Source organism: Myodes glareolus, chromosome 15 (genome assembly GCF_982192425.1).
Source record: "Myodes glareolus chromosome 15, mMyoGla1.1, whole genome shotgun sequence".
Lineage (NCBI taxonomy): Eukaryota > Metazoa > Chordata > Mammalia > Rodentia > Cricetidae > Myodes > Myodes glareolus.
This window is the reverse complement of record NC_142040.1, coordinates 45,975,537-46,002,737: the sequence shown is the minus strand read 5'-3', so window position 1 is coordinate 46,002,737 and position 27,201 is coordinate 45,975,537. Positions and strand designations below refer to the sequence as shown.

Sequence of the window (27,201 nt, the reverse complement as noted above, 5' to 3'; positions counted from 1 at the left end):
AAGAGGAAGGGTCAGTGCTCTAATGGATGGGAGGTGGATTGACAGTCAAAGGTTACAAATAACGGCAATAAAACTGTCATCAACTAGGGTGAGGGAGAAAGGAAGGGGCATAGGAGGCAGTAGATAATGCTTAAAATCCACAAACAAACGACACTTTAAGTATTTCATTTGAAATTATGATACTAACCTCCGAAAGCACTAAAACCTCAAAAAAGCCTTAAAAACATTAATCAGGTCTTGGAATAAGAACAGCGTGCAAAATTGAACTCCTTCATTTAAAAAACACAATGGAAAAATTTATAATAAAATGTATAATTTTTAATAAAGTATAAGAAGAATACATTTTTTAAAAGGAAGGCTTATAGGTTAAACTGGGTGACTTATTGTAACTTGTGATAAAGTAACAGTACTTACAATATTGTACACAGTATAAGAGTGATAATGTTTTACTAAGCACACAGCAGTCTCTAAGAGACTTAGTCTTTCAGATACCAAATCTTAACTGCTCACATTACAGTAAAACCCATCTCTTTCTGTCACAAATCCTCGTGACAAATCAACTGAGACAGCAGACAGGCTTCCTTCAGCTCACAGTTTCAAAAGTTTCAGTTCACAATCAGTTGGGTCTCCGTGACCTCTAGGCCTGGGGCAGACAGAATGTCCTGGTGGAAATACGTGGCCAAAGAAGCTGCTTAGTTTCTGGTGCTCTGAAACCAAGACAGGACACACCCCCAGGGACCTGAGTTTGCTCATTAGACTCCACGTTCCGAATTCTCCACTGCTTCCCAGGGGCACTAAGGATGGAAGAACAGGCCTTCCTTCCATACACAAGCTTTCGAGAACACTTACCCAAACCACAACCATCAGCTTTTAAAATATATCACACATACTGTCATTTGTCGTGACCCCAAGTTGTATCAAATTTTGGATGATAGTTACAAGTAGAAATAAAATAATTACAACAATAATTATAACAATAAATATAACAATAATTATATGATTCAAATGATTAGTTGAAAGACTCAAAGATCAATGTTTTGGTTTTCATTTTAACTTTTCAACATGCCTATTGCGCCTCATTCTGATTTTGTTTTATTGTGTTTTATTACAATTGTAACATTGAGGGCTGTCTTGTTGGGGTTTATGTCCTTCCCAGTTCCCCACAGCCAGCAAAGCCCCAAAGAAAATCACACAGAGATCTCCATGAGTTATAAAACCGATTGGCCCATTAGCTCAGTCTTCTTATTAGCTCTTGTAGCTTATATTAACCCATTGTTCTTATCTATGCTAGCCGCATGGCTCGGTACCTTTCATACAATTGTGAATTTAGTGCTGCTTTCTTTGGCATTTAGACCTGCACTTTGATGGTGCCGAATGACAGTGGTGTTTTTCCTCGGGATTGCCTGCCAAAGGCATGCCAGAGTTGGACTATCAAAGAATGCTATACTTCCGGATAAAATCTGACAATAGATTCAAAAGACGGACCTGGTGAAAAATATTTTGCAAGCCAAAGAGTAATATTTTGTAGTTTCTTCCACTGTGGAATACGTAAAAGGGCACCGGATCAGGTTGAGGCCCATGTGGTCTATGAAAGTGGCTTTTGCCAATAATCATCTCCCACAGTGCCAGTGGCAGAGGTTTTAATGCTATCAACCAGATGTGTCTCCTCGACCTTTGGGAACAGCAGGGATAGATTTCCTCTCCCACCTCCATGTCCATATGTCTCAGTCCACTGTTGGGGCTGCGGGGAAAACTAGTAAGAATCCAGTCATCTGGACGCAGCTTGTCTCTGCCTCTTACTATAAGATGCTGGGCAAGTCCTTTGACCTCTCTGAGCCTCCACTTTTCTTACCCAAACAAAGCTGCAGGATTGTTGGTGAGCCTAAAGAAATTACAGGCTGCATCGGTTTCTATGAGGGGCGTCAGACAAAGGTTGACCTGGTGATATTTTAACTGACATCAGGTCTAGTACTTCTTCGTGTCCCATTTGTACCCCCAAGTAATCCTAGTAATGCTACTGCCTGGGACTGTCCAAGACACCGAGGACACCTGGCAAACTGACCCTGTTCTAGTGGTGGCCATGGAAATGGGCTTTTACCATGTGTCTAAATATCTCAGTGTGAATCAGCTCACAACACACGGAGGAAGTGGATTAGGAGTTGTTGGTTTTTAAATTGGCTTCTAGAGCCATGTGGTTGGACATGCCTTTAGTCCTGTTGGTCTGGAAGCAGGCGCAGGTGGATGACTGTAAATTCAAAACCAGCCTGCTCTACTTGACTAGTTCCGGGTCAGCCAGTTTCTGCATATATAATGCTGCTGCTGCTCTGAGAACCACAACAGGAGAGAGAAGTTCTAGGCAGGGAGGCAGAGTTTCTTCTTCAGCTTTTGAGTTTACAACAGGATGGTAGCCATTCAAACCTCTAAGTGCCACTTAGAAAATGATGCTGCAGAACCACAAAGGGTGCAGACCCGTAGGGGGAGTTTGAGATGATCTTGACGACCAAGCACATGAATGTGGAATGTGCAGCAAATTCTGAGCTCTACTCTTCTAAAGAGTCCAAGCTATGGAAGAACAGAAGGAAGGGAGGAAAGAAAAAGCCCGAGGGACATTTTTATATTGAAAATACTAAAAACATAAAAATGAATGGCAATGTGTGAAGCTGGATGGGAAAAAATTATGTAAGGGGATCTGGGAAGAAATTTGCGTATAGACTATACAAAATTGCTAACTTTCCAGGTATAAAATGGCTAGTGTAATTATTTAGGAAAATGTGTTTATTCTTGGGTGATACCAAGGGATAATTCGAGAAAGAACTTGGAGCTGAAGTGTTGCTATGGTTTGAGTGTGTTCTACAGATATTTATGTATTGGAACTTGATCCTTAAATCTCTATGTTGTTGGCATTTGGAGATGGGCCTTTAAATTTAACCTTAGTTGAGGTTAAATGAGGCTGCCTGGGTATAGCCTCCCTGATGTTGTTAGTGGCTTTATAAAAAAAGGAGAGGATCCAGTTAGCACACTGGGCTGTATTGCCACATGTCACATTAAGGTTCATTGTAAAGGTCCTCCCAGATGCTGACCAGTTAGTGTCAAGGTCTCGGGCTTTCCCACCTCAGAAATCTGAGCCTAATAAACTTGTGCTCTTTAGAGGTTACCTAATCAGAAACGCTTCAGTAACAGTAAATGGGCTAGACAAAGGTCACGCTTGCAACTTTTCAGATGGTTTAGTGAAAAACCTCTTACATGTATATACAGTGCACACAAACACACAGAAGAGAGAGAAAATATTCACAGTGACTAATGTAGGTGGCAGGTATGTACATAATCCTTGGACCAATCCTTCAGCTCCTCGGTAGGACCAGGGAACTTAAATTTTAAAGTTAAAAGAATTCTATCAATATTATCCCTTTAAATTTTGTGTATAAAGGTGAATTTTATATTTTCAGTTAGTTTTTCAGTTATGTATATCATTGGTCACCTGTGCACATTTTTGTTTGACCTTTGCTTTTGGTGCCAAGGGTTGACCCTCCAAACTGCACAAGTGCTTTACCATTGAACTTACATCCTTACCCGCAACCATCCATTAGCAAAGCAAAACACCATGGGGTGTCCGTAAGGAAGACTCAGGGGGCAAATTTATGACCAACTATGAATCAGTTCACTTGTGGCGTTATCCCCGTAGGGTTTTGTGTCCGTTCTAACCCGGAGCTTTGTGGCTCTGTGACCCGTGCTTCCTCGGGGTGTGACTCTTGCTGTCGCTCTTACGGCAGGGGTTTCCTTTGCCGGTCTTTACCTGCGAGGCTCTCATCCAGCGCTTCAACATATGGTTGTGCGGGCTGATGCAAATCCTTCTGCGTTTAACATGGAGGCTGCCAAGAAAAGGAGAAAAGAAATATCTTCACGGAAATTACAAGTAAAAGCCCGGTGTGGTGGCCCACGCCTTTAACCCCAGCATTCGGAAGGCAGAGGCAGGTGGATCTCTTGAGTTTGAGGCCAGCCTGGTCTATAGAGGGAGTTCCAGGATGGCCAGGACTACACAGAGAAACCCTGCCTCTAAAACAAACAAAAACAAAACCAAACAAACAAACAAAGAATTACACCTATATGAAAGAACTGGTGACTTGCAGGCAGCCCCCACTCTTGGATACTGCATTCTTAGGGACTTCAAGTGGAACACTAAGAGGATGTCTGTTGTCCTCAGGGTCAGTCGAGTGTTAAACTGAGGAGGAGGGAAAGGGGAGATTGGATGAAGAGGAGGAGGGGGAGAAGGAGAAAGGAGGGGGGATGAGAGGAAGAAAGGATGAAACCATAGTAACAAACTCAGAGAAAACAATTCTCTTCCCACTTCAAACGTCATCCAACAAAACCAGTTCATCCTTCCCGCCCATCTCAGGCACATCCTTGTCTGGACCCCCTCGGCTGACGGCTCTCTTCCTTCCCTGCAAGTCACTGTGGAGGTCAGGCCTCTTTGGGGACTTCTATTCCCATGTCTTTTTTCTGAGCACTTGTTTCACTTCTCCTTCCGAAGAAACATTACCTCTTGATGGAGGGAGAATCGAGATCAAATTTTGAAAAGCCCCTATTACAACAGGAATTCAGTAACTCAATTACAGACCTAAAGTCAAATTTGGCCAGTAGAAAAATCTACTAAAATATTTTGGTGTCTGATAAGATTTTATATAATGTAGTTCTAATTACAATTCAGAATTTGGTTTCATTTTTAGGGGGTGGCCCTCACAATTTGGGGTAACTAGAAGAGTTTCTCTTTCTGAAAATTAGGTGACTTTTAATTCTCCACTAGGTGCCAGACAGATCTGGTGAAATGTGGCAAATCCTGCTCTATCTACATGTATAACATAGTTGTGTCCTGATAAACTGAAACCCCCAAGCTTGATATTCACGGGGAGACAGGGGGAGGGGCGGGGAACAGGTTGCTATTCTCTCAAGGGAAACCATTATCAGATAATGTGTGGATTAACAGAGGAGACGACTGTGGAAATGCGTGGGTGGGCTTTAGCGTAGGAAAGTCAGACTGTGGAGGAAAATCAATCCGAAAGGAGCGGACATCCTAATAGAAGACTCTATATTCTCCAAGTGCCTCACATGGAGGTGATTTAGAAATCAGTGCTGATTGTCAGTGGCCAGTTAGCTTCTTTGCTCTTGTGGGAGAAAACTTCTAGCATGGCTGGGCTAGAAAAAGTAAAAACCTAGCTGCAGCTCCTTCCTACCCACCCAAAGGAGCTCGCGTGGAGAAGCCATAGGAGGCAGAACCGTGTAGGAGCTAAAGGAACAGGCAACCACCACCGCGTAGAAGCCTGTTTCATGGCCGGCTCTGGGAGGGCTCAGTGTTGAATACAATCCTCTGACGGTGTTTGGAATCCTCAAGAGTAGGACATGCTGAAGCTCAGCTGGCTCCTAATTGCCCTTTCACTAGGGATGAGGCAACATTGAGAAAGGAAGTAGGTGGTATCCTTTACCCTCCCTCAGACACCCCAGTTTCATAATCCCTAACAGTACCACCAGCTCACCCCATTGTGAATTTCTAGATCAGAAACCAGGGAGGCCTCCTAATTCTTCCCAGGAAGGGTATTGGTACATATAGTCCAATGGACCACGGTGTGGTGGCCTGTGCCTTCAATCCCAGCACTCTGAGAGTTCAAGGTCAGCCTGATTCACAGAGTTCCTGAATGCCAGGACTATGTAGACAGACCCTGCCTCAAAAGAAAAAAAAATACAGTGAGTGTGAGTTGTGGTCCTCCTGTGGAGACTTTGCCTGGGATTGCTCCCTGAAGTTTATTTCTCCCCCTTCTTCCTTGGAGCATCACTACAAAACTACTTCTAAGAAATTCTAACTTCCTGAATAGCTCCATGGGGTAGGATTGCGGGGTGGACAACAATAACAAACAGATATTTCTTTTTTTTTAATATTTATTTATTTATTATGTATACAATATTCTGTCTGTGTGTATGCCTGCAGGCCAGAAGAGGGCACCAGACCTCTTTACAGATGGTCGTGAGCCACCATGTGGTTGCTGGGAATTGAACTCAGGACCTTTGGAAGAGTAGGCAATGCTCTTAACCTCTGAGCCATCTCTCCAGCCCACAAACAGATATTTTTATTTAAGAGATAATCTCCGTGAAGTATGAGAAACCTGCGCCTCTGCTAGAGATAACAGCTTTTCATTGTGTTTCCGGAAGTTCCTTAATGAAGTCTGGGTAGAGGGGTGGGAACAAGCAAACTGCTGTCTCCAGCATAGAGAAAGTACAATGGTCATTTATTTATAGGGTCAGAAACAAAGGACTTATTTCCAGGCAGAAAATGGAGCAGAAGAGTCTAGTGAGATCATTGGTAATTTAATTTCTATGAATTAAATAACTAATTGTAGTTTATAGTATATGCTGCTTGGGTGTGACATCTGCAATACAAGCGATGCTTTCTGCATTTCTGGTCTCAAATCTCAAAGCCTTTTTATGCAGTCATGGTTAAACGACTACATTTTGGACAAACCCAAGTATGCTTCTGTAGTAAAATCATTTGAAAATAAGACTTCTTAGGTTGAGAATTAGAAAGCACAACAGAGAGAATCTGTAACCACCTTAAGAAACAAAAATCTAATTTTTTCCAAACATTGACAGACTTTATTGTGGGGGGAATTTCCACTTGGGACCCCACCCTCTTAAATAAAAAAGTAGATAGAAAAGAAAGGATTTAGAAACTTTTGTACAATATCTAGATCCTGGGTCCCCAGGGCAGGAAAGAGTCGATGGCTGAGCGGGCTGGAGGCAGGGCTCTTGCCGCTACATGCCCACATCCACCATGAAGAGGAGGGTAGGAGTGAGACACTGAGAGACCAGGGAGCCACAGGCCAGGGTGAGATGGCAGCAGGCACGTGAGGAATCTGAGGCAGTGAAGGCCTCAGTTAAGGAAGCAACAGCAGTGCTTGGCACCACAGTTGTAGGGCAGTTGGTAGCTGGCATCCTCCATGAGAAACTTGTATTCATTTTGGAACCAAATCATAACTGCCCTGTATTTTTCAATGTGCTTATCAGCACAGGGTTCAATTTATAAATTTGTACTTTTATAAATCAAATGTTTAAAAACAGAGTTTGGCGTTATAATTTTCTTTTAACTAAAAATTAGTACTTTGTGGGCTGGTACGATGAGTGGTTAAAAGCACTGACTGCTCTTCCAGAGGTCCTGAGTTCAATTCCCCGGCAACCACATGGTGGCTCACATCCATTTATAATGGGTTCTGACGCCCTCTTCTGGCAGGCATGTGTACATGTAGATAGAGCACTCCCATTAAAAAAAATAAAATAATTTGAAAGGCAAAACAAAATAATCTATTTTTAAAACCTAAAGGTTAATTCTTCAATTTCATTTTTCCTCCTCAAAGTGAGGATGTTATGGTTTGAATCTGAAATGTTCTCCACTGGCTAAAGTTTCAAACGCCTGCTTCCTGACTGTTTTCCTGTTTGGGGAAGCTGTGGGACCATTCACTAGGAACTGGCCTTTGAAAGCCGTGGCCTGGTTCCTGGTTCTGATCGCCCTCTGCTTTCTGATCCACGACATGCAGAGCCTCTGCCACACGCAGCCTCCCACCAAGGACCCCGCCATGTCTTGACGACCACCATGGACTTGAACACTTTAAAACCATCCGCCAAGTAAATCTTTCCTCCACCACATTGTTTCTGTCAGGCATTTTGGTCAGAGAAGGGCATTTGCAAGTGGATTGCACGCAGTGCTGTGACAAGTGCAGACATTGCCATATTGCTTTGTAGATTGTAATTCCTGTTGAATTCAGAGAGTAAAAGTGTCAGCAACTGTCTAATGTCTGGGGAAAGTCACAGTTTAAAGTGGTGACAAGCTGGAGAGACGGCTCAGAGGTTAAGAGCACTGGCTGCCCTTTCAGAGGTCTTGAGTTCAACTGCCGCAACTACGTGGTGGCTCACAGCCCTCTGTAATGAGATCTGGTGCCCTCTTCTGGCCTGCAGGCACACATGCAGGCAGAACACAATATATACACAATCAATAAGTAAATAAATCTTTTCTTTTAGAAAAAGCATATCTAAAGAAGTGACAAATGACATTGCCATCGCTGACTGCCATTTTGCTCTTTTCGTTCGAATCTCCCTTGTTTTGCTTAGTAAAGCCACTAATGATTTTTGGCGACGGAGGACATTTAACCCCAACACAGCATTATTGGGAGGCTGAAGGGCGAGCATAAGACTCAGGGCATACAGAGGGATTGTGTGTTTACTCCAGGTAGCCTGGCGCCCAAAAGACAGGAGAGTTACTCTCCCTACCCTTGTTTGAGTGCTGTGCTGGTTGTGCGTCAGGTAAGGCATTAGCGCCTGTTCGCCAAGGGAATCATCAGCCTTCAGTTTGGCACGTCCTCACTGAACAACACTCACATGACAGCAGCCAAGTCGCAGTCCCCGTCGGCTCTCTGGATGCTGCAGGCGTTCACTCTCTCCAGAAGCCTTCTGGAGATGTGGTGGGAAACCTCAGTGCAGCAGCTGGAAGCGATGGGCAGTATGGCTACAAGAAAGCGGAGGACGCAACATTAGTCTGCAAAATACCGACTTGCCCTCATCCTAAAGGTTCCAGAGAAACACTGTAAACCTACTCAAGCAAGTGATTCTTGGGGGCTTCCTGAGTGCAAAGACAGCACGTGTCTCGACCTTCTAGAACTTAGGCTGTATTATGAGGAAGAAACTGTAAATCTAGGCAAAGGGATAAAACAGGTGAGAGATATGAAAAGCTGCAGCCGGCGACGATGACAGGCTGCAAATGAAGGATGGATAGGGTAGAGTTAATGGTGGCCCCGTGCAGTTAGCTCATTTTGAAAAAGAGAGGCTTCATGGGCCTCAGGTGAAGGCTTGAAGTTTGCTGTTCAAAAGACTCGGCTCGTCTACCGAGTGTGAGGTCACCGGTTTAGTCTCCAGCACCATCAGCAAGAAGCATGGTGGCACACACCTGTAACCCTAGCACTCAGGAACAAGAGGTAAGAAGACTATCCTAGTTTGGAGTCAGCCTGGGCTACATGGTGAGATTCTGTCTAAAAATTAGAACAACATAAAAACAAAAGTAAAAAAAGATTCGGAGTCAAAAGCACATGACAGAGTTGGGGTGTGTTTTCTGAACTGAGTAAGGTAGGAAGGCCAGTGTTGGCAGATACAGTTCAGGAGATGATGAACTGACATCACTAGATCCTCAAATGATGGTCTGAGGAGGCTTAGCTTTTGTGGAGAGGGGATCACTGTTCAATAAAGACTGAGGAAGATCCATCTTGTTGTGAAGGAGGATTAAGTGGCGGGGAATGACTGGAGCGGTAGGTGACATTGAAGAGATATGTTAAGTAAATGGAGGCTTGGTAGGGTAAAACAACTTGTCTAAGCCCACATACGCCTTCCACTGGTAGATTAAACTGTTTCAAAGTCTGAGTTAAAGTATTTTTAATTTTAATTTTTTTTTTAAGATGTGGTTTCACTGTGTAGACCAGGCTGATCTTGAACTCACAGAGATCCACTTGCCTCTGCCTCCTGAGTGCTGGCATTAAAGGTGTGTGCCACCACACCTACAGGGTTGCAGCAAGAGATGGGGCATCAAAGACAGCCCAAATACGAAAATGCAGTCCTCGTGTTAAAATAGCTGCAAATCCCTCCATGCCACACGCAGTATTCCCCACGCTTTCTGCTTCACCAACTGAATAGTGGACACAAGATTCACAATGAGCAGCGATGCAGCTGGCAGCGTCACAAGAGAAGCGAGCTTCTGAAGGAATCAGCAACTGGATGGAACATGCAGACCCCTAAGCAGTGGAAGTAGCTGCCTTTGGGCTAAGGGGAGAGCTGTGTGTCCATGTCTAACCCAGGGAAGTGCCAGTCTATCCGCAGCTGTGGGGGAAGGAAAGCGACTGACTACGAAATTCAAAACGTGTGACTACTTTCTAGGCTAGTCATTTTCTACATTCAAAACTTTGTCACCATTGATTGGCTTACTCACTTGCATATTCGATCATCAAATAAAATACTTTTGTTTTTAGCAGTTAAATGGTTTCTAACATAATTTTAGTCAATGGGAGATGCAAAAATAAGTGAAAGCATGTGTCCCTCTACTCAAGATCTGTGGTAATAGCTATTTGGAACTAAATGCTTCAGACACAATCCCACTGGCCTGGGTAAATATGCTTCTTGGAGTTGGTTCTGGGGATCAAACTCAGGTTGCCAGTCTTGGTGGCAAGCAACTGAGCCATCTTGCTGGCCCTATTTCTGGAACTCTGTCCTTCAAAGAATCATACAAGTAATAAGGGCAAGGTGCATATTCATTCACTATGACAAAACTTTTGAGTTCATCTAAAGTTAAAAAATTTTCAATTAAGAAATAATGCATACTCACAAAAGGTTAATTTAGTGGGAATATATATGTATACATATCATATATGCACATACTATCAGAGTACTTAAACATATAAATCAAATAGTGACAGAAAAGAGAAACAAATAGCAAGACACTAGTGTCAGAAGATTTCAGGACCCCACTTTCATGAGTGGACAGATCGCCCACATATGAAGTCTGTAAGGAAACCCCAGACTTGCGCAGCACTAGATCATATGTACACACGTGTGCATACACAACGTCCTATCCAACCACAGCAGAGTGCATATGCTCTTTGCAGAGTAGTCTCCAAAATAGTTTACATGCTAGGTAACAGAATAAATCTTAAATTTAGGGAGATTGAAATCATTTCAAGTTACCTTTTAGGTATGACCGCAACGAGAAAAGAAAACTGATAAATATAAGGAAATTGAACAACACACACTGGAAAAGCTTTTGAGCTAAGGAAGAGATCATAATGGAAACGAGAAAGCATCTTGAGATAAAGAAAATAAAACCACAACACACCTTAACTTGTGGGATATCACGGAACAGCTCCGAGAGGAAAGTTTGCTTCAATGAGCAGCTACGGTAAAAAAGAAAGACCTCTAGGAACTTACCCATAACGTCCACCAGTGTCTAAATAAACAGTGTCATGTCTAAGTGAAGTAAAGGATGCGCTAGACATGGATATGCTCTGGTATGAATGGCTATAACTTATAGAAAAGTCCAAGAAAGCCCATTAACATCCTGTCATTTGAGGGGAGGGGTTCACAAGGCCCCACCCTTCCCAGAGAACCATAGGCAGTTAATGGTTGCTTGGGGAAGGAGAGACACTTTCTTCAATGTGGTAGCCACTAGTAAGTGGGGGTAACCAGTGGGTGGATAAGCCACCCGTTGTCCTATAAACAACCCTAGCGAAATTCATTGAGTCATAACCAAGAACAGCAGCAGCAAAAAGACAAGAAAATAGAAGGGGATTCTAATTTGGATGAGGATGAAGATCAGCAGAAGTGCAAGGGGATGGGGTGAATATGATCAAAATGTGAGGACGTCATGATAAAACACATCACTGTATAATTAGTATATGCAAATATGAAGATGTCATGATGAAACACATTATTGTACAATTAATATATGTAAATGCAAACTTTGGGGGAAAGAATAAGCGAACTTCATTCCAATGTATTTTTGTATCCTCAGAAAAATAGGACATATGTAGACTCCCCAAATATATGTTAATTATGTGTCTATGTAAGGCTATTCATGAAAAGTCCTCAATAACTTCTAAACAATGCATTCTGGCTAATAACTGTGTTTGAAATACACACTATGCAAGAGATAGAAAAGCATTTGTTCTTCTGCTCGACTCCACTATTTTTTTAAGATTTATTTATTTATTACATATACAGTGTTCTGCTTGCATGTATACTTGCAGGCCAGAAGAGGGCACCAGATCTCATTACAGATGGTTGTGAGCTACCATGTGGTTGCTGTGAATTGAATTTAGGACCTCTGGAAGAGCAGTCAGCGTTCTTAACCTCTGAGCCATCTCTCCAGACCATCGACTCCACTTTTCAAGGGAGGAAAATGAACATTTCCCAGAGTAAACCACCATGTCACAAGGATCTTCCTTTTCTCAGCAGTCTAGAGCTAGTAAAAGGCTTTCATTTTGTCGTGCATATGGGTGTGCACAGAGTCAACCAGATGAGCTAGAAGTAGAGAAACATAATTTGTCTGGAAAATACTCTTTGAGTGGCCCCCATGTGATAGACTCTCAATCTGAAATATCAAAATAAACAAGACAAAGTATCTGACCTTACAATGCCTAATAGTCCAACAGGAGACTGGAAGAAAAACAAGTAACTATAACCCCTGAAAATAAGCACTGGGCAGGGGTATAGCTCGTTGGCAGAGGGCTTGCCTTAGTGGGTAGCAGACACTGGTCTCCATCCCTAGCAAAAACCAAACAAAGTAAGTGCTCAGTGAGATATGTCCAAAATGCTATGGGATCATACTGGATGAATCCACCCACCAAAGTCCACATATCGTAGGGCTCCATTTATGTGGAATGCCCAGAATGGGCAAACTATAGAAATGAAAAGTGCATCAGTGGTTGCCAGAGGCTGGGAAGAGGGAAGGGAGCAATCGGTAGCAGGAACGGGATTTTCTTTTGGTGTGATAAAAAAAAATATGCTACAATTAGAGTGACGAAGGTTTCATAAATGTGATTATATTAAAAATCACTGAATTACATTTTAAATCAACTTTGGTGTGTAAACACTAGTTGTAGTTATATTTAATAATGCGTTGATTCCCTAAAATCGTCTATTCTTTTAACTGCTTACTCTCCAAGTCACACTCTTAATATCCCAAACAACTTACAGTATTGAGTTTATCCATGTATCCAACAACACATTTATCTACCTCACTGTGTGTGTGTGTGTGTGTGTGTGTGTGTGTGTATGCTATGGTTTGATTATGGAATATTTCTCACACATTCATATATTGAACAGTTGGTCCCCAGATGATGGCACTATCTTGGGAGGTGATGGAAATTTTAGGAGATGGGACTTAACTGGAGGAAGTGAGTTACTAAGGACATCCCATCCTCTCTCCTTCCTGTCTGCCATGAGCCAAGTGACCTCTTCCATAAGGTCCCACTGCAGTCATGTTCTGTCTGCCTTATCACAGGCCTAGAGATAGATCAACAGAGTCAAGAACTATAGATGGAAACTTCAGAAATGGTCACATGGAATATCTAATTTCTCCTTTTAGTTTTTTTTTTTTCCTCAGAAGTAGGAAAACTAATCTGATTATATTGCCATATAAAACTCTCGGAGTGGAACCGTGAGGGGTAGCTAGCTTCAGGACACTGCTCTCAGTGGTGTTCCAAGCCAACTCTAAATCATGATATGTTCCTTCCAGAAGCAGGGTGGGAATAAGAAGTCGCAAGGAAACCCGCGAGTTGAGGACTATGAGTTACCCAAGCGCTGATATCCACTCTAGGCGTAGCTTTAAATCGGAAAGACACCCAGGACCTATAGGTGTTCCATAAAACTGAGATGCACTCCTCATGTACAAATGTAGGACTAGTTCAGCTGGAGACTACTTGATCTGTGAGATCAACTAATTAAAAGGCCATAATCAGCTCAGCATTTAGCGTGTGTTGGTAGTTAGGACCAGCGAGGCCTTGACATGATCACAAGACCGGTAGATTGGATGAAGGGCAGTGTTCAGATTCTGTTGGATGACACTGCCCCCTAGAGGCTCTCTTAAGCAAAGACCTGTCAGCACGTCTCTTATAAAACACTCCACTACTTTGATTTCAGTCACGACTCCAGAATTTTACCTAAGAGAGATTTAGAGGTACCAAGCAGGTTGAAGAAGAGAATTACACTTGAAACTGCTAGTGGGAAATATGAAGGAAAAACATCAAGACCCAGGCATAGACAACGAGTTTCTGAATATTGCTCCTAGCTCAAGGAACAACAGCAAGGCTTGACAGATTGGATCACACCAAACTCCTAAGCCTCTGCACAGCCAAAGAAAACAATAAAGAGACAGGCTTCAGAGTTAAGTCTTTGCCAGCTATTCAGAATCCAGAATGTATACAGAACTGAAAGAAACCAGGTCCTTCAAAAGAATAAATGACCCTATCAACAAATGGACAAATGAACTCATATTAGACACTTTTCAAATGAAACAACAAAACTAATTCATAAACATGTGGAAACAATTTTCAGCATCTTTAGCTACTGGGGAAATACAAATTAAAAGTACAATGAGATTACTTTTTATGGCAGTCAAAGAGATAGTCATCAAAAACAAAAACTGCAACTAAGCCAAAGCAAAATGAAAAGCAATGAATACTGGTAAAGCTACAAAGAAAGGGACCTGATACATCGTTGAGACTGCAAATTAGCACAGCAACAGTAAAAAAAATAAATAAATCAGCATGGTGGTTTCTCAAAAATTAAAAATGGAACCACTGTGTGATGCCCAAAGAGACTGAAGTCAGTATACGACAGAAATACTCAAACACCCGTATTTATTATGGAACTATTTACAATAACAAAGTTACTGATCAGCTAAGATGCTCCCAGTGATGCTACAGGCTCAGGTATTTTGGATACTTTACTCAGTGGGTGGCGCTGTTTTGGAGAGGTTGTAGAGCCTTTAGGAGGTGGAGCTTTGCTAGCGGAGGAGGTATCCCTGAGGGCGGGGTTTGAGAGAGGTGCCTCTGTTTTCGGTAGGCAATGGGAGACGTGATCTCTCAGCTTCCTGCTCCGACTGCCGGCTGCCACGGTTTCCTTGCCTTTACGGACTCCCTCACTGGGACTGTTAATGAACTCTTTCTTCTAGAAGTTGCTCTGGGTCAGCAACAAACAGTAACTAATACAGTGCACGTCAACGGATTATAGAAGGAAAATGATAGGAACGGAAAAGGGGCTTGCCACGATTGCTCAGTAAAGGGACTGACCAGCCTGATGGGCTGAGCCTGGTCTCTGGGAACCACACGGTGCGAGGAGAGAGCTAACTCCTGAAGGTTGTTCTCTGACCCCTACATGCACGTCCCATGGCACATGTGCACACTTCCATCCCCCCGTACAAAGAGAGAAATGTGATAACATTTTTTTAAAAAGGTAGAAGGGGTCTCTAGGAATGTGGAAGGGGGAGCGAGGAGGAGAAAGTAAAAAATGGTAACAGAGGGGTTGAATTGTTGAAAGTACACTATATATGTGTATGCAAATGTAATGAAATGCCAATAAAAGGTGGAATTACAAGTCAATTATTCTGCAACTACATTTCTTTTCTTTTCTTTTCTTTCTTTCTTTTTTTTTTTCTTAGATGACACTGTTACTTTGTGGAGGAAGCTGATACTAGATGCAGGAGATTAAATCTTCCCCTAAAGATTGCCCCAATGCCATTAGTGCAAGAGGCCAGGAATATCACGGGACATAACCTTTCTTTACACAAAGACAGATCTGTCTGATGGAGTTAGCATTCCTCCGAAGGGAACTAGATGACAAATGTAAATTCTAGAGAAGTCTGGCCGGATGGGCTTGTAAATTAGTCCGCACCTATGCACGAAATCCTATTGAAGCGGAAACTAGCCAGAGGCAGTGAACTCCCAGCCGGCTCCAGCTTCACCCGCAACCGGTCCCACGGGTGCCAAGTAGCTTTGGAAAGGACATGGCATAACAGATCCACATCAGAATGTCCCTTCAAAAGTGATTGTTGAGATGAATGAGTGCTGCTTCCTGCTGACAAGAGAAGCAGACACTGAGGTCAGTCCTGGAAGAGGTAGAAATCAGTGGCCGCTAAGCGACTCACCAACCAAGCCGAGCGTCTGGCATGGGTAGAAATCAAACATGGACTACTTCTGAAGCAAATGTCACCAAAGCTTCTTACACGGAGGAAGAACGGCAGGCTACTCCGTGCGTGCACAGAGAAGTCTGGGGTGAATGTTAGGACAGAACAGCAGCAGGCTAACCCAAAGGCAGAGCAGCTCATGACGTGGATGGATGACCCTTCGGTCCTCTTTTCGGCTTCCCTACCTTGATGCTATCACATGTAAAAAAATGAAGAGGGCTAAACACACACACTCATATAGCCGTCAATCCAAGTTTATCAATTACAGCCCATTTCTATGTCCACGCTCAGTCGTGTTTTGGAGTAGTCGGCTTCCATTATTTCGTTATAGCAAGCAAGACTGCAATGAACCCCTCCTGAGCGCGCCCTCCTGAGCGCGCCCTCCTGAGCGCGCAAGAGGGCACTGACTAGTCACTGTGCACGAGACTTTGGTTTAATTGACCTTCAGGGCAACTATAAGCAGAAGGAACTGTCTGTATTCACCCCCTTTAAGCAAAAGCGTAACTAATGTGCAGGAAAGTACATAATGTTCCCTAAGTCAAAGGACCCGGAAACGGTCGTGCTCTGGTTTGAATCCAGATCGTCCAGTCGTTTCGAAAGCCCTGCGGGCTGTACCTGCCTTGCTCTTGTGTACGTCTCCCTGGAGCTGCGCCTGAACTGCTCTTGGTCATCATTTCTCAAATTGTAGCCTGCATCAGAATCATTTGGAGTTATTTTAAGACAGAGGCAATTGTCATCGCCCCCCCCTCACATTTCTGACGAGTAAATTGGGGTGACACCCGAGCATGCGCAGCCCCAACAGCTTCCCGGGTGAAAGTGATACTGCTGTTCCCCGAATACACTTGGGGGACCACAGAACAGACGCACGCGGGGAATTGCTGGGCTGCGGGATGTGAGCGCCGTCGTCTGCATTTCACCATGCCAAAAGCTCTGCAGTGATTATGTTTATTTACATTTACATATGGACTAGAGGAGAGGTACGCTTTTAACATTTTTCAATATTTCATAATGTTACCTTGAAATGTTACCTTTGCTAGGACTGGAGTGTAACTCGGAAGACGATCCTGGATTCGGTCCCTGGCACCGAAAAGAAAATAACTGAGGGCAATTTACAGATATCTCAACGGGACTGTTGGAGACTGTCCTGATTAGTTTATATTGTTAACTTGAACTTCAGCTGAAGGATGGCTTCCATCATTGGCCTCTTGGCATACCTGTGGGCATTTTCTTGACTGTTAAGTGACCTAGGAGGACCCAGGCCACTGTGGGCTGTGCTGTCCACAGGCAGGCTGCCTTGGGTTCTGTAAGAGAGCTAGCTGAGTACAATTCAGTGAGCGAGCCAGTGAGCATCGATCTTCTCTGGGTTTTCCTTCAGCTCTTCCGTGGTCCCTGCTTTGATTCCGCCCGACGATGGACTGAAGGCTGGAGCCCTGAGCCGTGTAAGCAAGCTCGTTCCTCCTCCGAACTGTTCTTCCTCCGAGTGATTTGTCACAGTTAATAGAAGAGTGAACTAGGTTCAACATTGATCTTTTGCTGATCATTAAAAATGTTTTCCCCAAAACAACTTTCTCAGTTTTTCTTTATTGTTTGCTACTTGTGCTTATTTTCAAAATCCCATCATAGTGAGAAAAAAAAATAGTCTTTATCTTTACAGCTAGCCTTTATTATATGTATATTATGAGTCAGAAATCTTTTTTAAAATATGGCTACCTATTGTCTTAGAACTATCAGGGTGAACTAATTTTTTTCTCTATTTATAAAGAACAAAGAGACCATTTTCCCCTTTCCTAAGAGAATTTTTTAGGAGACGTAGCGAGTGAATTTGTACGTTTACATTTAGAATAATATAATAACATGTGTAGAGAGTGAATTTGTACGTTTACATTTAGAATAATATAATAACATGTATACTAATATGCTGTTCTTTTTTTTTTAGTGGGACAGGGCCTTACTCCGTAGCCCAAGGTGGCCTCAATTTTGTGATCCTACTTCCTTGGCCTCTTGGGTGTTGAAGTTATGGGCAATGCACTGCCACTCCCCCTAGCAATATTAAATATTCTCAGAATTAGCTCCCACAAAATGTGTAGGGATTACCAGGAGGTACAAATCATCTTCGGAGGAGATGAGAATTTAGTCTTTCTCTTGCTCTGCTGTGTACAGCTCTGTGCTAACTTCACAGTCAGATTCATGCTCCCCTACATCCTGGTAACCTGTCCGTGCCTATCCGATGATGTAATGTGCCCACCTTTCTCAATTGACAGGACAGGTCTTTTGTTGGCAGAATTCTGCTTCCCCAACAGAACCGCCATGCCTTCCTGATGCAAGACACATACCCCCTAAGTATTCAAATGTCTGTGTACACATAGGTCTGTTTCTGGATTTTCTCTTTGATTCTGTGCTGTTTACCTATCTGCATTGTGCTGGTCAGTCTTAGGTCAACTTGACACAAGCTAGAGTTATCTGAAAGGAGGGAACCTCAATTGAGAAAATACCTCCCTAAGATGCAGCTGTAGGGCATTTTCTTAATTAATGATCAATGGGGAAGGGCCCAGCCCATTGTGGGTGTTCCTATCTCTGGGCAGGTGGTCCTGGCTCTATAAGAAAGCAGGCTCAACAAGCCATGGGGAACCATCCAAATAAGCAGCATCCTCCATGGCCTCTGCATCAGCAATTGCCTCCAGGTCCCTGCCCTGCTTGAGTTCCTGCCCTAATTTCTTTTGATGATGAGCTGTTATATGGAACTGCGAGTGAAATAAACCCTTTCCTCCCCAAGTTGCTTTTGATCACGGTGTTTCATCATAGCAACGATAACCTTACGGCATGTATCAATTCCACATTCTCAACCACAATTTTTTATACTAAATCTTGATCCAGATGCAGTAAATCTATCCATGAAGTTTATTCTTCACTACTTTGTTGTCCTTGGTCTTTTATCCTTCATATAAATTTTAGGCACATCTTATCTTGGATCTATTTATAGGTACCTAATAGGTTTTATCCTATTCTGAATGCTCCTGCCTTACTATGTAGCCCAGGCTGATCTCCAACATTCAATTCTCTTGCATCAATCTCCTGAGTGCTAGGATTATAGGCATGTGTCATGCCCTCTACCTGAATGGACTTTGAAAATACACCTGTAAAAAAATTAGTTATTTTGATATATAAGAAGGCAATATATTGGAGGCTGGAGAGATGGCTCAGCGGTTAAGAGCATTGCCTGCTCTTCCAAAGGTCCTGAGTTCAATTCCCAGCAACCATATGGAGGCTCACAACCATCTGTAATGAGGTCTGGTGCCCTCTTCTGGCCTCAGGCATACACGCAGAAAGAATAGTGTATACATAATAAATAAATATTTTTTTTTAAAAAAGAAGGCAATATATTGAGCTACAGGGAACCAGAGGCAGGGTGATATCAAGCTCAAGGCCAGACTGAACTGTGCAGCAGCACACAGAGACATACAGACATACATACACAGAGACACAGACACACACACAGACACAGACACACACACACACACACACACACACACACACACACACTTTTCCTTTTTAGCCTGCTACTCTGCTAACTGCCTAGAACAGTGCCTGGACCAGGTAAGATGAATACACAATCTTCAAATTAGTCTGAATTAACCTATTTTTCTCCCTTGTGCAACCATGATAAATTTTTCATTTATTGGTCATAATTTGTTAATTTATTCACCCCCTTGTTTTTGCTTGTCTAAAAATCACATCTGTGTTCAGAAATTGGTTTACACCTTTATTGCTCGATATTATCTTTGGGAGATTTGAGTAGTAAGGCTATATTCATGCTAATGATGCACTGGGCAGCTTTCTCTGGTTTTTAATTCTGAATTCTTAGAAAAAGTTTACATAAGGATTATTTGTTCCTTCAGTTTTTGGTAAAATCTCCAGGCACTGGGGGCTTGGGTCTGAAGGAAAGAAGTTTAACTGATTTATTTTAATAGTGATTGGATATTTATATTTTAAAATTATTCACTGAAGGGCTGGGGTTGAAGTAGCTCAGGGGTAGATCACTTGCCTGGCTATGTGTGTAAGGCCTAGGTTTATTCTCCAGTACTGTTTCCAAAACAAAAAGCTTTTTGAAAGTTTGCTAAGAAATTGTTCTTCTTATCCACAATTTGAAATGTATTATTACAAAGTTTCATAGTTATCTTGCTGTGCTTGTACTTACAACAACAACAACAACAACAACAACAATAATAAATACGAAAGGACACTAGCTCACTCGAGCTCATGGCTCTGACAAACCCTACCCTTCTACCCCCTTCCCTCTGCCTTGCTAAAAACCTACATTTCTAAAGCTAGCCACGAAGGTCTATTCCGTTATTTGGCCACTTCCTTCTCCTGAGGCTGATTACCAAGGTCCAACTATCAAAGTATCAAACTCCAGCAATCAAAAGCCCCCTTTGGTTCACCTAATTAACACACCCCATCAAAATATACCACGACATCCTAGTCCATTCTGACACAGACCTCACCTTTTTTCTCTTCTTAAAAATTAAACACTCGCAAGGTCATTTGCTGCTGTTTTCTGTCTGAGTCAGAAAGCGGCCACTTTAACTTTTCTTTCCTGCTTAATAAAGAGTATGTGAAAACAGGTGTTTGGGTGTGATTTGTGCCTAATTCTGGAACCGAGAGGCAGCCCCCATTGTTTGGGGTTTTCCTTCAATATAATAATTTTTAAAAGGCTTATGATTGCATACTGTGTTTAAAGAGCGTTGCCTATGCAAAATAAACATTTATAAACTTAGTTTGCTTAGAAACTAAAAGATTTAAAACTCATGAATTAAAGTGGAAACCACAAAACACCAATAAAGAAGTAAAAAAATAATACTATTTATCACGAATAGGATAGAGTTAAGTTTAGACGTCGGTGGTTTCATTTAAAACACACAGAGAACAAAATTGGACGTCTCATGAACCTGGAAAAATTAAGTCTCGGGAAGCCGGAAAGCACGCCGTGGCGCCGCTTTACGGCTGTCATGCCAGGTTCGCGTCAGTCGTGCTGCTCACGTCTCGGAGTCACCAGCAGCACGGCCGCCAGCAACAAAAACGGTGTCGTTCAGTGTGTTACTGTGGGGACACCCTGCTCTCTTGCGGTCTCTTCTGACGCCAGCTTGTGCGTCCTAGAGAGGGAACCCATGCCACCGGCCTCTGCTATCCCCGGGTCTGGCGGGCGAGAGGGAGTGCGCATGCACACCCTTCTGTTTCCTAGATGGTCCAGGCCAGCCCAAAGACTCCCTTCCCCATCGTGGATCTGTTTGAGGATATCTTCATTTCTGAAATCAATCAGAAGTTGTATAGTGTTTTCAGATTGCCAGGGAAACACTGTAATCACAGTCATATTTAAGTGCATTAAAAATGGAATTTTTAGAAACTGTGACTAATATAATACACACTTAAGTGTATTAACCTTGCTCTTCCAGCATTCCGCTCACTTGCCTCGCCTGGTCTGTGCCCTGTGTGTTTAGCTTTTGATGAAATTATTTCAGATTCTTGTATTCCTATCTCCATTACAACTTTTTGTTTAAGTTTTTTTTTTAATATTAACGTTGCTACACTAACCTTTTGTTCAGTATTTGTCAAATACATTTTTCAGTTTGCCTTAGTTCCGTTTAAAGGAGGAATGCTGGGTATTGCGTACCCACCTATCCATGCTAAGCACATCATACGTGGGAACTACACCCCGGCTCTTTGTCTTCAATTTTAGTTTTTTAGAAACAGGGACTCACTGTGGAGTCCATCCAGGCTGGCCTCTAACTCTTTGAAATCAGCCTACTTCTGCCTCCTGACAGGAAAAGACACAGAGAATGAGACTTTAGAACCCTCAGTCCTAAATGGTACATCTTCATCAAACTCCTCAAGGCTCAGGGATTTATGTGGAAGAGGAGGCAGAAAGATTGTAAGAGCCAGAGACGATGGTGGCTCCAAGGAAACAGTATCTTCCAGACCACAGGACCTGATGTACTTTTCAACTCACAGAGACTGTGGCAACAGAAACTGGACCTTCACAGGTTCAAGCCAGAGAGGGTCCCAGGGCCAAGAGGAGCAAGTGGACATAGACTTCCACCCCTAACCAAAAAGCCATCTGCAGCGATGCCCACTGACAAAGGAAAAATTAGTTTTTCCAATGAAGTCTCACTGGTTTATTAACCACACTTCAGGGTAGGCCCCAGTCTAGGAGTGGCTGGCCAACACAAAATGAACTCAATGCTATTTCTGTAGTCACTTTTGTCTCATTTTGCTTTGAACATTTTTTGTCTTATTTGATCTTCTGCTTTGCTTTCGTGTGTGTGTGTGTGTGTGTGTGTGTGTGTGTGTGAGAGAGAGAGAGAGAGAGAGAGAGAGAGAGAGAGAGAGAGAGAGAGAGAGAGAGAACCCAGGGCCTCCTGTGGGCTAAATGCTGTCCACTCAGTTGTATCCTAATCCCACGTTTTTTCAATTGATTTTAAAGATCACCGGGCCAGTAAGCTAGCTCAGTGAGAGAAATGCTTGTCACACAAACCTGACAACCTGAGTTAAATCCCAGAACCCACATAAAAGTGGAAGGAAAAAAAAATCTACCTCACAGGGTTGTTCTCTGACTTCCACATGCACATATGCGTGGGTCTGCCCCATTCCATTATAGATAAAAACACCAATCAATTTTAAAAAAAAAGTCTAAAAATAGAAAAACCTGTGGGAAGGAAAGGAGGGGAGCCAGCAATTGCTGAGCGTCTACTCTTTGCCAAACACCATGTACGTGATATCATTTAACCATGAGGATAACTAAGAGAAATATTGTTCTATAGAAAAAGAAATGGGTTATGAGAGACAAAGCAATTTCCCTAGTTCATGTTTAGAGCTCTTAATCTTGTAATCCAAAGCCCATCCATCCCCGTATGTTGGCATTTCTCAGACTGGGTTTCCTAGACCTCTGGAAAAGTCCAACAGAGGCTTTCCCCATGACCATGAACTCTCCAGAGAGCCAACGTATTAGTCCAGTGACCTTCTAGCCAGCGTGCCCTGATCTTCCCGAAGGCCATTTTAGCAGAGGACTTTGAGGACATTGGATTTGTCATGGTAATTTGTCATGGGGTATCTTCATTGCCCCAGGACCATCAGAAAATAATCAATTGGACTTCTCAATGCATTCACACTGAGGGAAGTCCAAGTTCCTTCCATCAGTGAGGTTCAAACGGAAATAGGGGAAGAGCAAACACTTGCCAGCCCACCTGGCAGGGCATGCATCAGACCCATACTCAAGCCGTCCCCCCCCCCCCCCCCCCCCCCCGCCAAGGGGGCAGTTCTGCTCACAAGAGCGATTTCACTTTCAGTCAAACTCGATTAAATCAATGTCAACATAGTGAATCCACCTCGACTTTGTAGTCGTGTTTTTTAATTTTGAACATTTTGGCATTGTAATTGTAGAAGTTGTTTATAATTGCACAGTTATTCTTGATTTTGTTTACACGTGAAGGAACAGTAAGACAATTTAAACACCGAGGATAAAGAGGGTGCTTCCCTTCAAAGCAACCCACACATGACTCATGTTGGAAAAGACTACCATTGTATTACACCGTTTCCTTAACATAGAAAATGATATTAAAAAAATACTTGTAACCACATTACAGATACAACCACTCTTAGGAACCAAAATATAACAGTTCATCGATGATCTAGGATTGAGGAACTACACAATGTTTTAACTACAGGGTATACCTGATGAGAACCTGAAGGAAGCAGGTTACCATTACGTCATGAACCTCTGCTGTGAAAGATCCCTACCTGGAAGAGCTACTTTCCAAACACAAACACATACTGGGAATCCCTCCTATAAATGCTTTGGTAAGGTCGTTTCTTAGGAGCCATTGTGATGGTTGTGAGAAAGTAGGCCACTCGCAGATAACTTAGGATCCCCGGATGAAGCAAAAGCTTACAACCTGCATCTTTTGAATACAAATGAAACCTGAGTTAAAGTATAATTAAGATGACCTGGGGCCAGAGAGATAGCTCAGTGGATAAAGGCATTTGCTGCCGAGGTTGTTCTGAGTGTGAACTCCAGGGATCACTGGGTAGGAGAAAACTGAGTCCTATAAACTTTCCTCTGACCTCCACATGGTTCCATGGAGGCCCCCGCCAAACATAGATTAAAATGTGCTACATACACACACACAGTTAAGTGAAGCCAACCATGGACTCTGGAGTTGGTTAAACAATCTGGCTCAGGGTCACTGGATGGCAGACAATGCTCATGGACTCAGCAATGAGTCTTTGAAGCCAGCAGCCACATCAACAGACGTAGGGTGTGCTTGCTTCTGGATGGAGTCCAGGGTTTTGGTCACGGATAACATCCCCTGCTTCCTGAATGATTTGGAATGCTTTGGAAATGCCATTTATTGAAGCAGCACGTTGAGATAATGATTTAAGATGCCATTAAGATAATGGGATGGCATTGTCCCTGAGAGAACAAAATGTGTTTCCCGGTCTCAGGTTGGCACAGGCCACTTCCTTGTACCCCTCTCCAGTCTGCTGCCATGGCCACAGCCACCTGTCATCTTTTCTACCTGGCCATGTCTTCCTCACCTCCTTCCCTGTTTGGCTCTCTACCACCATCTTGGATCCAGAATCATTACCATAGGGCACCCTCCCTTAAATGGAAACTTACTAAAGAAGACCTGGCATTGGGCCTTCTTAGTTCCACAACTGTTCTCGGCCCCACTTCCATGAATTTTAACTCAGTATCTTTCTTCAAGACAGGGTTTCTTTGTGTAGCCCTGGCTGTCCAGGAACTAGCTCTGTAGACCAGGCTGGCTTAGAACTCACAGAGATCCACCTGCTTAGAGCTGAGATGAAAGGCAGGGGCCACCACTGCCTGGCTATTTTTAGAGTTGTTTTTTTTTTTTAAAAAAATGTGTTTTGCCTGAGTTGTATTTGTGCCCAGCGTGCATGCAGTGCCCAAAGAGGCCAGAAGAGGGCACCAGATCCCATGAACCTGGAGTTACAGACAGGTGTGAGCTGCCTCGCAGGTGCTGGGAATGGAACCCAGTTCTCTGCATGGGCAGCCAGTGCTCTTAACGACTGACCCATCTCTCCACTCCACCGCACATACAGACAGCATCACTTATTTTAAATGGCAGAAGTCGGGGCTTGTCAGACAGAGTGGTGGTTTCCCTGTTTCAAACAGACTCCAGTAAGGGCCGGAGGCTGGACCATATGCTGGGAACCTCAGTTCTCCGGTTATCACCGCCAGACGTGCTCTTCACCGTAGCTGTTTGTCTCTTACCCCTCTCTTCCAGGACCCAGCCTCTGTGAAGTTTGGTGCTGCAAGGCAGAGCCGTCCTCATTCTTGGCCATTCTACCCTTCCCTTCCCCGGAAAGAGGGCTGCTGGGGGCGCGGTGTATGTGCAGCTGGAAACAGATCCGGCAGTTGGAAGCTTCATCACAAAGCTCTGCATGAAAATCTTATTGGGTAGAGTTGTAGACGGTGGGTGTCACACCTAAGCCAGTAAATGGAGAGTCCCTGCAAGTCCTGCAGGCGCAAGGGTGAGCTTCCCTGGAGAGATATTGTGAAATAAATGAAAGCTTCCTTCTCTATCTTGTTAATAGAAATGGAAGAGGGGGCCAGGTATTTCCTCTTCTGGTTCACTTACGCCAAGTACCTTGCCGGACTCCACTGAAGTCCTTAAGCAAAGGCTGACAGGAAGCACACTGTTGGCAGGACGTAGATCACCCCAGGAGAGGGACAGCTGCCACCAGCTGCAACCAGTTCAAAGAACCACCGTTGCCAAGTCTGAGGTTTTTGTTTTTTGTTTTTTGTTTTTTTTTCTGCGCAGGGCCTTGAACCCACGGCCATGTGCTTGCTTGGAGGGTTCTCTGAGCTACACACCCAGCCTCCAACTTTCACTTCTAAGAGAAGCTCTAAATTCAGTGTGTGTGTGTGTGTGTGTGTGTGTGTGTGTGTGTATACAAAGGTGTGATTGTGAAATTTGTTTTGAAATGTTAGCGTGTGTGCTTAAAAAGCAGACTAGACAAAGTATATACTCCACCTCCGCTCTGCAAACTCTGTTTAGGATGTAGCTTAAGGAAAGATAACTGGAAGGGCCACATCATCCGTAACTTTCTAGGCGTCGAGGGCTTTTTTTCTTTTTATTCTTTGGGGGTGGAGGATTAGTGCTCTACTTATAATCTATCTTTAGGGAGACATTCTACTTGAATTTCCTGTGGCCAATATCAGTGTAGTGGTTCATTCGCTTACATATTCCAGGTGTTAATTAAGTGCATCAGGGTGTGGTGGTTCCTGCCCATAATCCGAGCATTTGGGAGGCTGAAGCAGAAGGGCTGCCGTACCTCTGAGGCTAGTCTGCGGGGTGTTGTGGGTTCTAGGCCAGCCAGGGCTGCCGAGTGAGCCGCTGTAGATTAGCGGTAGAGGAGATGTTCTTAAACGCGGCAGTGGATGCTGCCGGAGTGGGTGCCTTACAGTCCAAATGCAGTTGCGATCCACATAGTTATCACCAACACAGACGTTACGTTCTCTTCAGTACACTTGGCATGGCTCGGTCTTCTCGGTAATGCTCCCCTTTCTAAGGGCTAGACTGAAGTACCCACAAGGCTGCTCAGGAAACCTGGAGCTTACCTGCCAACACCGTTTTTTTTTTTTCCTCTAGGGAAAAAAAAAGGCATACACAAACACAGAGACACAAATGTACACACATGTGCATGCAGATACATGTATGAAAACAATCAGACACACAGAATCCAGCTGTCTGAGGCATTTGGATGGAGAACAATGGCTCTGCCCAGCTTCTAGCTGGGAAAAGCTAGTGTTCTGCCACCAGAAAGTCGCACCGGCACGGAAGGCTTCATCTCTGAGAGTGGATTGATTCATATTCCCGGGGAAACGAGTTCCTCCCCAAATCCCTGATCTTGAACCTGTGCCGTTCTCCAGATGAACAAAGAGCAACAGAAAAGTCTCATCCGAAGACAGAGACTCCTACAGCACCAACTTCGGAGGCATTCATCCCCACTCTTGCCCTGGAACCCCAGGCCACTGGTGCCCCCAACTCACCTTCTGAGGTCCGAAGAGCCACACACACAGCTGCAGCCACGAGGGTAAGCCTTGCCTGCTGCATTCCTGCCTGAGCCACTGAGTCTGGCAGTGACTGGAGCGAGGCTGTGCGGTCAGGAAGTGGATGCAAAGGTGTCCTTGGGTGCCGAGAAACAGCAGAAGTAGGCCAGGTAGCCCCGCCCCGGGAGGTTCTCAGTTTCTTTACCGCCAGATTCCAGCGGGCGGTTAATTCCCTGCCTGGTGTTTGTTCACGTCGTCGCCTGGGACTAGAGAACATCTGTGACGGTGTGGCAGCTGAGGTCCTAACAGAATCACATGGATGCCATTGAACATATCTGCCAGCTTCCATCTACACACCGGAGTTCTAGGGTAA

General features: G+C 43.7%; 1 protein-coding gene and 1 long non-coding RNA gene across 2 annotated transcripts; one reads left to right on the top strand and one right to left on the bottom strand.

Annotated features, from left to right (window-relative positions):
- Window positions 1-296: 296 nt before the first annotated feature.
- Window positions 297-26,988, bottom strand: Ccl28 (C-C motif chemokine ligand 28). The gene is made up of 3 exons (XM_048443076.3): window positions 26,829-26,988; window positions 8,416-8,542; window positions 297-3,869 (listed from the first exon to the last, which is right to left on the bottom strand). Exons 1-3 carry the CDS (start codon window positions 26,890-26,892, stop codon window positions 3,698-3,700), a joined length of 363 nt encoding a protein of 120 aa, XP_048299033.1. The 5' UTR covers window positions 26,893-26,988; the 3' UTR covers window positions 297-3,697.
- Window positions 16,232-17,321, top strand: LOC125406211 (uncharacterized). The gene is made up of 2 exons (XR_007233845.3): window positions 16,232-16,734; window positions 17,133-17,321. It is a non-coding gene; the product is annotated as an uncharacterized LOC125406211 (long non-coding RNA).
- Window positions 26,989-27,201: the final 213 nt, after the last annotated feature.

What these genes read in the sequence shown, in the direction of transcription:
- Ccl28 (XM_048443076.3), bottom strand. Translation starts at nt 26,892, where the DNA reads ATGCAGCAGGCAAGGCTTACCCTCGTGGCTGCAGCTGTGTGTGTGGCT. An exon ending in GGCTCTTCGGACCTCAGAAG is followed by an intron (nt 8,543 to 26,828) that starts GTGAGTTGGGGG and finishes GCTTTCTTGTAG; the next exon opens with CCATACTGCCCATCGCTTCC. An exon ending in TGCGACTTGGCTGCTGTCAT is followed by an intron (nt 3,870 to 8,415) that starts GTGAGTGTTGTT and finishes TTTTCTTGGCAG; the next exon opens with CCTCCATGTTAAACGCAGAA.